At 39.7% G+C, this 12,817-nt stretch overlaps 1 protein-coding gene across 1 annotated transcript in view; it reads right to left on the bottom strand.

Moving 5' to 3' along the window:
• Nucleotides 1-1,422: 1,422 nt before the first annotated feature.
• Pde9 (phosphodiesterase 9) overlaps nt 1,423-12,817 on the bottom strand; it is a 129,803-nt gene continuing 118,408 nt past the window's right edge. Inside the window, exons 7-10 of the mRNA XM_089475898.1 lie at nt 10,734-10,860; nt 10,366-10,661; nt 9,867-10,308; nt 1,423-8,987 (exon numbers count right to left, since the gene is read on the bottom strand). Of these exons, the coding sequence (XP_089332024.1) occupies nt 7,614-8,987; nt 9,867-10,308; nt 10,366-10,661; nt 10,734-10,860 (2,239 nt within the window). The 3' untranslated portion in view covers nt 1,423-7,613. The remainder of the gene's footprint in view (nt 8,988-9,866; nt 10,309-10,365; nt 10,662-10,733; nt 10,861-12,817) is intronic.

The following is a 12,817-nucleotide window of genomic DNA, read 5'->3' as shown; positions in this document are numbered from 1 at the left end:
GAGTTTTCTTCTTTAGTAGTTTTATTATATTCTGTGTGAGTTTTTCTCTTTGAATAAATATATATATTTATTTGTTTGGTATATACCAGCTGTGTTGATAGTGTTCATATACAGATATATCATTTATATGATATTATGATAGTACTTAAATGTTTATTGTTGCTGCTTTGTCGTTAATGCATTTGAGTTAAATATTTCATTGTACACATAGATTTCTCATATTTCTCAGATACATATACATATATGTATATAGTACATATATATATGTGAAGTTTTGTAATTTATGGATTCATTTTGAATGATTCTTTGGGTTCGTTAACAAGTTGTACTTGTATTTCTTTGTGTGTGTATTTTTTCTTCTTGTTGGTATTTTTCTTTGAATGTTTTGTGGGTGCTGTACTCATACCGCTTGTAAATAGTTTCCAACTGCTTTAGTATTTTGTCATCAGTATTTCAATTTTCAATGCTTCTTAAATGGGGGACAAAAAAACTTGGCATACACACTTGTATGTATGTATGCATGCATATGTATATATATAGATATTTGGTATTTGTATGGTATTTTTTTGTTTTTGCTTTAGTATTTTACACTTAAGTTTTGCTGCTCCTGCTAATATATGTATGTATATATGTATGTATTTGCCACTTATACAACACGTTGTGCATAGAAATTTGCAGTATTTTTTTTATTTATATAATATAGTATTTTCTTGTTTATTTCATATATGTCTATATGTATGTATGTGTGTGTGTGTCTTCTTCGTGAGTAGTTTTTGAATGTGTTTCAGTTAGTTTCTCGCGCCAGTTACTGTTGCTTTCTTTTGTCTTCTGCTTTTGCTTTTGTATAGGTATACCATATAATTGATTCCATATCCTTTTCATAATTATCTTCTTTCTTCTTTTAGTATTTATTTGTGTATATATATATTCATTTATTTTGCTCAACAACTTCTTAAGTTTTCTTTAGGGCTCTCCACGTAACTTCGGCTTCTGCTTATAAATAATAACTATGATCTGATCTCTTTTAGTATACATATATATAACATATATCTGTATATAGACTTCTTTCATTGACATACATTTATATATAAATATATATCGAAAAGAACATATATATCTATGTATATATATTTTTGTTTTTGTTTTTTTTTTTTTTTAAATAGGTTTTCTAGGACTCTTTTCGTTTTGTTTTTGGTTAAAACTTGTTACCTGTTTGTGTCTGTGTGTGGGCCTTGAAGGAGAGTGAGTGAAATGGACTGAATAATAGATAGAGAGAGAGTGAGAGGGAGCATCTAGGCTTCGGCCTGCCGAAGTATGCTATACTAATAGTATTCGTAATACTCGTACTCTATTTAAAATTGCATTAAAGTTTTGGTTCATCCTTATCCCCGATTTTTTATACTTGTATAATAAAATGTAGTCTTTGTTTTTGTTTTGTTTTAATTAAAGGCTTTTGGTTTGAAAGTTCAGGAGGGTCGCTAGTATATAGTATATACATATACCATATATATATAGTATAGTATGTATGTATGTATATAGTACTTAGTATATAGTCTCTATGCACTTAAATATACTTCTCTAAGAGTGCACTATTTAGTATCTCTGTGTGTGTGTGTGTGTGTGTGAGAGAGAGAGAGAGAGTGAGAGGGAGAGGAAGTAGAAGTGAAATTATAAAGTATCGGGCATTGTGGCGCCCCATCGAAAATGCCGTATCCGTTTGTGTCACTGGCAACAGTTGATGTCTCTCGATATCTCGATAACAATGTATGAATCATGGTTAAAGCGCTCTGATGCACTACTGTGGTCCGTTATCGGTGGTTGTTGTCGTTATCTTGGGATTAATATCAACTTGAACTCTACACTGTCAGATATATGTGTATATTTAGTATATACTCTCTTTAAAAGGGGCTTTCTCTGCAGATGTGTATGTGTGTGTGTGCGTTAGTGTGTGTTGAGTGGCATGGAAACCGTTTTGGAAGTTAGTAACGCTCTCGCTTTCAATTGTAAGATACGTAAAAAAGTATAAAGTAGTTGCCTCGGCCGTCAACACTAGTAAACTGTAAATGCGATATATTCTATACGATATTCAATATATGGCATATACGATATTCGAAATATGATCAATTATATTCGTTATCAATAGGCTTTAGTCCCACATATCATCTATCATATGCTGTGTGAATATGTACATATGTACCGTAGACTGTGTATATGTCATGAACTACCGTAGCTACATTATATACGTTGTACGATATACCGTATGCCATACTCCATATGCGTTATACGATGCGTTATACGATGCGTTATACGATACACAATTTTCTATATACCATATACGTTGAACGACATACGATATAAGATACTTGACATATCATATACAATTTACGATATTCAATACCCGGTATATTGATCATACGATATTCGATATACGATACACTGCATGTGATATAAAGTATGCAATGCACAGTACATCATATAGGCAATTGCCATACGACATACGATATAAAATATGTAAGATATACAGTATACGATACATGATATACAATATACAATATATCATATACTATAAACCGCACAATATACGATATACGATATATAATATAACATATACAGTATACAATGCATGATATATGATGTACAATATATCATATACGGTGTATACCATCCAATATATCATGTACTATAAACCATACTATATACGATATACCGTATAACGATATACATTACATCATATACGCTAACGTTATAGGCCTTACGATACCTGATACACCATATACGATATAAAATATACGATATACGTCCGCCAGTGTCTCGGGCTTGAGCTAGCTGTGCTGTAAATAGTGGACAGGTAGTTGTGGTTCATAGTGTTCGATTTCATTGCCGTCCTTCGTTTCGTAGGTAACATTTAACTATTATGTTGATATATCCTATATATTCATTTGTTTTCGTTTTAACCGTACAATTATTGGGAAACGAGTAATACGTATTATCTAGTATGCAGTTATGTGTGTATATGTGTGAGGCATGCTGCTAGTATATTCAGTAAATATATTGTTCAAAGTGTTTCTTCATTCAGAGAGTGTGTTCTAGTTGTAGTTATATTTGTTGTTGCTGTTGTTGTTTGGTCCAAATTGCTAAGCCTTTTCAGATCTTAACTATGTTCGATCCAGCAACATGAATTGAAATTTCATTTCTCTAACATTACTTTGAGTCGCTTTAGTGTTTGAACTTTGTTGGGCTTGAACTTTTATAGTTTGTAACTTGAGTCAGTGGTTTGGGGGTGCGTGGGGGAGTTGGGGCGTGGCTGTGGCGTGTGGGATTTTCATTAATTGACTGCCAAAATAGTTGACTAAAATTTACATCGATAAGCATATTTCTCAGAGTCTAGGCTAATTAAATTATGCTTAAAATTTCTTTTATCTCAATTTTTTTTCTTTTCTAATTTTTTATACATTTTGTAAAACACCTAGAATTTTTTGTTTGTTTTTTTTTTTTTTTGTTATATATATAGTTTTTTTTTTTTTAATTTTTTAGTTTTTAGTTTTAGCATTAGTTCTTAGTTTTTTTTTTGTTTTTTTTTTTGGTTTTGTTGGAAAGGTTTTTGTAAATTCAAGTATTTAGTCTTTATGTTTTTCATCATTAAACAAGGGAAGTTGTGTGACGTTTTCGTTTTGTTTTTGGGTTTTATTTTTAATACAACACAAATACACATAACATTGTCACCAATACATACAACTATATATATATATATGTGTGTGTGTTTGCTTGTTTGAGTATGTAAGCGACATCAGATACTGCTTAATATCGTCTAACACTAACTCAACTCTATAAAGTTAATCAAGATTCCATCTAGTATACATATACATATATATGTATGTGTGTTAGTTTAGTTAGAGTTCTAGTCTAACTACCAAAAAAAAGGTATGTATATATATATATGTGTATATAAATCTATAGACATCGACATCGAGCAAACTTGTTTTCATTATTTTTGATGTTGTTGTCATTCGATTTAACAAACATTTATTTTAGTTTTGCCTTTAACTGACAACAATTACAACAACAACAAGAACAACGCGGACGATACTTAGCTACAAGAAGAAAACAACAACATTTAAAACAAACAAAAACTAATTTCCTATTACAATTAGTTTAAAACAAATACAACACACACACATAATATATACAAATATGTATGTATATATATATATATATCGATATAAATACATATATGTATATATATTTTAAGTTTTCTGATTATTTTGCATTATTTGCTAGACACTTAAAAATGTTTGTAAACTCTTAAATCTATGCCATTTAGCCTGAAAAAAAAATTTGAAAAATAAAAATAAAAGATTCGGAAAATTTATAGTTTAGCAGCTGACATTTACACTTATTGTTTATATATGTATATATATATACGTATATGTATATATGTGTGTGTGTATGGTATTGTTTGCCAAGTACCAGCTCGGCTTCATTGACGTTCTGCTTATAGTAAGCTTCGCAAGGGCTTTGCTCAGGCAGCGCTTAAAAGTAGGCAACGTTTTTTTTCATTTGCTGCACTCTCTTGTTCCATATGTGTAAGTGTGCGTGTGTGTGTGTGTGTTTGTTAGACTTAGCATACATTACATACAGAGATTTACATTGATACACATAGTTTGCTTCATTCATATATAACATATTTTCATTGGACTTGAATTTAACAATTGTTAAGTGAGTAAAGATCGGAATTCTTTACGTTTCTCTTCTGTTTCAGTTTCAGTTTCGATTTTGTTTTTCTCTTCTCTCAAATACTTTAACATCCTGCTTAGGATATGTTGTCATATAGGTATGTATTAATAGTTTTTTTTTTAAGTTTTCAATCATCTTTAACTTCTTTTATTCTTCTCCATTAATTTAAAATATTCTGTTGTGTAGCTTTTGTTATCGAGCGTCATTGCCATTGAAATCTTAGTCTTGACTGAGATGATACAAAAAAAAAAAAAAAAAAAAAAGGAAAAAAAAAACTGAATAGTAAAAAAAATAGCAAAAAAAAAAAGTAAAACAGAATAAATAATTAAAAATATAATATAGAAACGAAAAGAATTTATTTATATCTATCTGGCATAAAATGGAATATTTTATTCCTTATCGATTTCTTGCGATGTTTTCGATTTATGTATATGAAGAAGTTGTAGTAAATATATTCAATATGCTGAAATTCATTTTAGCTTTCCATAAATAGTTAAATAAATAAATAAGTTAAAACACATAAAATATATTGAAATAGAGATTCGATTTTTATCGATATTCAGCTTAAAGAAGACCTCAAACTATGTAAAATATATTAAAATTTAAACAGCTTAAGCTCACCAATTATTTCCTAAAGCAATATCGATTTGTAAGAAATATGTAGAATATTTAAAAAAAATCTGGCTTATCGTAATTGATTATTCCCGCTATAAAACCGATATATATCGATATGCCTATTTTCATCAAATGCAGCCTAATTTATATGGTGCCCAATCCAGTGTCAATATACGAGTAGATTCATAAAATATGGCTTTAAATTAAACTATATTAGACAAATATCGAGAAACTATTGACAATGCAATGGCTTCTCACCTCTTCCACTTTTCAGATATCAACTAGAGGTGCGCTTAATTGAAACTGCTCGCATTGGCTAGCCTGTGCTTAAAATGCATACGGATAAAAAGCACCTGTGATCCGCAGAGATTGTGGCACATAAGTGTACGCATGCTTGGGGCATGCCACTGCACTGGTTGCAGCTCAGTTTGCCGTTGCATGCCACAAGCAGCCGTGGCAGCTGCCCACTCAGCACTCAATTCAAGCATTTCGAAATGAGATGCAACTGCAGCTGCAACGAGGAGGTTGCCAAATCTCGGTGTACGAATGTGTGAATGTGTGTGCGTGGCATGCAACTTGTGGTACTCTGATTGCATCGGATGCAACCGCATTCGCATTGGCATTCGCATCGCGTATGCGAAATGCAAAATTTTTGTTTTGTGTAATTAAACGGGAACACATTTCGCATGCAGCCAATCGGGCCATGATATGCAACAGCCTGTGCCCAGCCGCCGGCTATAGCAATATGGCCAACACACACACACACATCCCCTACACACACGCAAATCTCGCTGCATCAATCCGTTTTCCTAATCACTTTTTCACAATGTCCAAACGCAGTGCAATTGGCATTGACACATCGAGGCCAAGATAAGAATTCAGGCGCGAAATGAAATAAATAAAATACTCAAAGCGTTTCAATTAAAATAATATATAATAATAATAATAATATATAATATAATAATATTAATAATATTGTTACAATCAATTAATTAATTGTATTTAATATATTGTCAAGTAAATAATTAATAGACAAAATAAAAGACGAACAGATTTGCATACAAAGTATTAAAATTAAAAAAAAAAAGCTTAAAAAAACATATGTTATCGATAAACGTTTGCTCGTTAATAATAAATGAATATCGATATATTTTTCGATATTTGCAGAATGTGAGTATGTTATTAATGCACAATTATCAACTATTTCTGTTTGGCATCGATATGTATTATCGATAAGCTATTGCATGGGACTGACAAATGAACATCGATATGTTATCAAGACTGTCAGTATGTGAGTGTGTTGTAAATGCATGTTAGTCGACTGCATATGAGTTTGATCGATATGTTAGCGCATGTCTGTAAGTTGGTAATCATCATCGATATATTATCGAAAGCGTTAGGATGCGAACTTTTAAATGGATACTATCGACAATAAATGCTATTGGACTATGTTATCGACAAACATGTGTTGTTTATCGATAATTTGCAATGAATGGTAATTATGGATGTGTGACTATCGATATTAATTATGGCTATGCCTAAGCGATAAACGACTGCTGACTTGTTATCGAAAGTGTGCTACTGAGAAATGCTTATTGATAAATCACTTAACAGTTCGTTTGTGCTATCAATGAATGATCGATAAATGCTTATTGGTATTGTTATTGAGTCTAAATGTGGTTTTTGGATAAACAATCAACGATTGACAAACGTTTATCGCTCAACTTAAAACAATAAGTTAAAATTTATATGTGCGTGTTGTTGTTGTTGTTGTACGGTTTTGATAGACAACTATCGACTATCGATGAACGATATCAATGGCAATGTCAATGTGTGCATTTGTGTGTGTGTGTGTGTGTGTATCTATGGATGCGTGTGTACATGTCCGTGACACAATTGTTGCTATATTTGGCATCGACTCCTTACACATTCTCCGGCTCGGGCAGCTTGCGCTCACAGCAATGGCAGACGAGCGCGTTGAGCCGCTGGCCAATGGCTGACCAAACGGTCATAGTCATCGATGAGACCTCACAGCTGGAGGTGTCCTGATGGAGAGCATCGGACTCACTGCTGCCATCCACGTCGTCGCTGTCGTTGATGATGGCCTCCTCCTCTTCGTCATGCTCCAGTTGCTGCTGGTGCAGCAGCCGTTGGCGGCGCTCCTCCGGCTGTGGCTCCTCCTCCGTGCTGACCGTGTGAAATGCCGCCTGATTGCAGAGCGAATTGTTTGTATTTGTGTTAGTCGTATCGGAGCTCCCCTGTTGTCAAATCTTTGGCACCGGCTCCGATGAGGAGCCGCTGGCCAAGCCCATCTCACAGCTGATGCTCGGCGGCAATTTGATTGCCCCGCCAGCAGCAGTTGTGCCACTGCCACCACTGGCACCACTGCCGCCGCCCTCCTCAGCGCTGCCGATTCGAATACGTATGCCCGACAGCTCGCCAATGCCCATGCCCATGCCCATGCCGCCGCTGCTGCTGTGCAGCGTGTTGTTGCTGTTGTTGTGCTCGTCGTGCCGCGACGACGACTTGCGACTGCTGCTATCCCCGGAGCTGTAGCGTGTCGCCGCATGCCGGCTGCAGGGCACATCCAAGCTGTAGGCGCGATGCCGGCCCATGCCACCCGCGGCCTGGCCAACAGCAGCCAATGGGCCGCCCGGCGTGGGGCTATTCGAAATGTTGCAATAGGTGCCGGTCGACTGCGTTGCTTTCGACTCGGCGTTGGGCTCGCCGGCGTTGTTGCTGCTGCTGCCTGTTGCATTGTTGTTACCGCCACCGCCGCCGCCGCCGCTGCTGCTGCCACGCACGGGGCAGGGACTGCTGCGTGTGCTGCCAAAGCGTTTGTTGCCCTTGTCAAAGCTGAAGCTGAAGTAGTCGGAGAACTGACGCAAACGCGACTTCCAAGAGGAGCTGCTGCTGCTGGGCTGCTGCTGCTGTTGCTGGTGTTGTTGCTGCTGCTGCTGCTGGTGGTGGTGGTGGTGGTGCTGGTGGTGATGATGGTGCTGCTGCTGCACGGTAACAACAGTTGCTGTCGCAGCACTGCTGCTGCGCGCACTGCCATTGCTGGCCAAGGTTTGGGTCAGCGTTGGCGATATGTTGCCATTGGTGGTGCTGGCAGCAACAGTTGCTGCCGCTGCTACATCTGTTGCTGGCAATTTGTCTGACTCGCGCAGCGACGACAACATTTGACTGTGCACAGTTTGCGAAGCTCCTCCAGCTCCTGCTGCTGCTCCTGCTCCCGCTTGACCGCTGCTGCTGCTGCTGGTGTTCATATTGAGGTCGCCCCCCTGAGCCGCGGCCGCCGCTGCCGTTGCCTCGAGACTGCCACGATTGGGTCGTCCGTAGAAGACATTGCTGTCCGAGATGACCTGGGGCAGGCCATCGGACAACCGGCGATTGTTCGTGCTGTATTGATCGAGGCTGACCGCACGATTGCTGCCAAAGTGACACCGATTGCTGTGATAGCCGTGAATGTTGCCGTACGAGTTGCGTATGCGCTGGCCTCCGCCGCTGCTGCACAGCTCGCCAATCATCGAGGGCCGCTTCTCGCGCGACGATTTCCGTGAGGTGGAGTGCGACGATTTGCTGCGATTGCTGCAACCCTCCGTGTCCACCTTGAACTTGGATGTCTTCTCAGCCACCTTGCATTGGAAGAGCATTGAAAAGATGTGCATATGCATTTGTTAATTAGGTTTCGATTATTTCTTTCATGGCGGTTCTAATACTAGTTCATGTTATCAAAAGAGAGCACATTAGTAGTGTTGTCGAACGTTGTCTACCTGTCCACCTGTTCATCCTTTCGTCTGTTTCGTCCGTATCTGTGCTGTTCTTCTGTACGCCTATCTATCCGGCCCTCTATCCGCCTTTCCATTCGCTCCTCTGGCCCTATGATTATTTCTCCGTCACTCTGTCCTTATGTTGATCTGTATGTCCGTCACTCTGTCCGTCTGTATGTCCATATGCCCATCTCACGGACGAACAGATGGTGGACGTTCATCCGTCCACCTGTACGTCCGTAAATTCATCTCTCTATATGCCCATCCGTCCGTTGCCCGTCTGTCCGTCCGTTCGTCTGTCATCTGTATCTCTATATGTTCGTCTGTCCGTCCGTCTGTCGGTCCGTTTATCTGTCCGTCTGTATATTCAACAGACCGTCCGATCTCTGTATATGTCCGTCCGTAGCCCGCCTGTCCGTCCGTTCGTCCGTCCGTTCAGCTGTCCGTCCGTAAATTCAACTGACCGTCCAATCTCTCTACAGGTCCGTCCGTCCATTGCCCGCCTGTCTGTCCGGCTGTCGGTTTGTTCATCTGTCCGTCCGTATATTCAGCTGACCGTCCAATCTGCCAATCCGCCCATCTCTCCATATCTTCAGTAGTCAATTCGTCTGACCATATACTTAGTATATCCCTCAGTCTGTCAATCCGTTTGTCTGTCCGTCTGTTCACCTGTCCTTCTCTCCGTCCGTCCGTCTGTCCATTGATTGCACCCAATTTAAAATTTGTACTTGTCATTGAACTTACATCCACCTCGGTGGCTGTCTCCGAATCGCCGCTTTCGCTGCCCTCGGGCAGATCGTGGAGCTCAGCGGCCATGCCGCCTGGCTCATCCACGGAGGTGCGCGACGCCGACTTCTGTGAGGGTATGCTGCGACGTGATTTGACACTTATGGCGGAGCCAGAGCGCGGCATTTGAGGTGAGCCGCTGCCACCGCCACCGCTACCGCCACCGCCGCCGCCAGTGGCAGCTCCAGTTCCAGCAGCTCCAGATCCCCCACCTCCGGCTCCAGATCCAGCATTTGAGCCCTTATTATTGTCCAACAATTGCTTGTCGGCCGCATTGTGCCCGGGCGTGCTGGCCATGGCTGCGTTCGAGTCCATGTTGCCGCTGTTGCTGTCCGATGTGGCCGAGGCATTGCTGTCGGCTACCGATTTGCGGGTCTTGGTCTGTGCATCGTTCAGGCGCCTGTGAAAATTGTCGAGCTTGAAATGCGTATCCTTTCAGCATGGCTCGACAACTCACCTGTAGTACTCGAGGGCTATGCGCACGGGTATAATGATGAGCTCTGTGAGCTCGGGCACCAGTTCGCCGAGCGCCTCGAAGAGCGGCAATAGCACAAGTCCAATGAAGCGCACCTGGGAGCCGGGCTTGCTCACCTTGTCGGGATCCATGAACGGTGTCACCGGCAGCCCCTCCGACTTCTCGGCGGCGCTCTGGGCGAAAAACTCCTGCAGCAGACGATCCAGCCACGGCTCAGCCACATCCATGGGCCGTGCCTCATTCGAGATGTCGGCCACCTTGATGAGTATCATGCACAGCTGGCAATGGAGATCGTAAATTAATATACTCTACTGTCTCTGCATATCTGTCCAGTGAGCTCCTCCACTTACCAGATTGATGTGTGCACGATTGTTGTAGTCGAAGACGGGCGTAATCTCAATGAACTGCGTTAGTATCTCATTGTGACGCGCCATGTCGGTGGCCAGAATGCAGCGAATGATGCCCTCGCGTATGGTGCTGCAAGAGAAGTAGAGAGAAAATATAGAGAAACGACTTCGATAGGGTTCGAAACTCAAGTAAAATGCGAACAAAAGCGCTTTAAGTCTGCGCTCCAGCCAATTGTACGAGATGCGGGGCGTATACGTAATATTTGTTGGGTGCACATTGCGTATACGCCATGTTCGGTGTGTTGTTTACCCGCTGCTTATCTACCCCAGCCCCCTCCTCCGCAACCGATTTGCCCCATTTTTCTGCGTTTTCTTTTTTGGCTCACGTGCGACTTGAGACTTGAGCTGAGCGCTGCTAACCGGAAAAAAGCGAAAAATATATATTTTGACATTCAGAGCAAACAGCGAGGGGAAGGCAACCAAACACGACGCAAGTGGGCAAGAGAGGGCGAGCGAAAGTGTGAGAGGGGCAGAGAGAATAGTTGCAGGCTAAGCAGCATGCGGCGCGTAAATATTAAATTGCATTTCGTTTATTTTTATTTCAAAGAAAATGAAAAATGTGCAAAAGTCGCGTCATATACGAGCGGAAAATTGAATTTTGTCGTGTCAAGTGGCATTGACGTTGTGCACAGACAAACAGCTAGTCAGTCACCAGCTGCAGTGTGTATGTGTGTGTGTGTGTGTGTTTGTGTGTGTGTGGCACTTGAGTTTACTGCATTCGAAACTTCAACACCTGCCACGTCTCAACGGCAAATAGAGCGAAGCGAGTTTTATGCACTTGACTTAATGCCAGAGCCACAGCCAGCGCCCGAGCCAGAGACAAGCAACGGGTTTTCCTTCTTCTTTTCTTCCTTTGCTTCGCCTGCTGCTCATCGTGTCTTGTCATTTAGTCGAGATTTCTTTTGCGAAATTCCCCGAATAATTATTGTTGGCGTTTCGAGAATGGAAAAGAAATCGAGCTTGAGCTGCCAATTTAAGCAGCTTGAGTAGATAAATCCAAGGTGAGTTTAATATGAATTCGTCTTACTCGTAATAAGCATTACTTATCTTGTCAATCAGCGAGTCAGTGAATCATTCAAGCGTTTATATCAGCTTATCATTATTAGTTAGTCTGACAGTGAGTGAGTCAAGCAGTAAAGCCGTCAATCAATCTTTAGATTTAGTATTTATTATAAATCAATAGATTATTATGGCACATATTTTCATATGTCAATCACTCAATCTATTAATATAAGTAAAGTACGGCAATCAGTAAGCCTTACAGTCAATCAATCATTCATTAAGGTATGAAGTCAATCACCCAGCAAGTTATCAATCATTTTATCCGTCACTCAACTAATCAATCTTAGCATCATTCAGAAAGCTAGCAAACGAACCAAACATCTTATTTTTCAGTAAGTGACGCAGTCAGTCACTAAGCAATTCTGTCAATCATTTAGTTTAATCACTCAATCAATCAGCAATAGCAATTAAATAGTCTGATAATCAAATACCTAACATCAATGATTAAGCCAACTAGTCAATCAATTTAAATATTGTATATAAAGTTAGCGCGTCAATCATTTAACCATGTCAATCGTTTGATTTTCTCAGTGCATGAATTATTACAGTACGGAATAAGTCAGCTCGTCTATTCCAGAACGATTCAGGCAATATATAAGTAAGACCATCAATCACACCATTAATCACACCATCAATCATTCGGCTTCAGCCCAATCAGTGAATCATTCAGAACTATATATGTATATTAGTTACTCAGTCAATCACTGTCAATTATTGAGGCAAGTCACTGATTGATGATTTGTTTGCTTTTTGACTATAATACAGTCAGTCAGTCGCAATCAATCACTGCATTACTCCCTAAATTATTTTCTCAATTGTGTAAGTACATCAATCTTGGTGTAGGTCGATCAATATCTAGCATTGTGCCATGTTGATTGGTTTATCAATCATTAGCTAACCCAAACTATTCAAGTATTTAGTTAACTGAAATGAACTGAATAAGACTAGGATTTCCTGGCCATCTT

This window comes from Drosophila arizonae, chromosome X, assembly GCF_054131065.1.
Source record: "Drosophila arizonae isolate 15081-1271.41 chromosome X, UAZ_ARI_1.0, whole genome shotgun sequence".
Classification (NCBI taxonomy): domain Eukaryota; kingdom Metazoa; phylum Arthropoda; class Insecta; order Diptera; family Drosophilidae; genus Drosophila; species Drosophila arizonae.
This window is presented reverse-complemented; position numbering and strand designations above follow the sequence as displayed.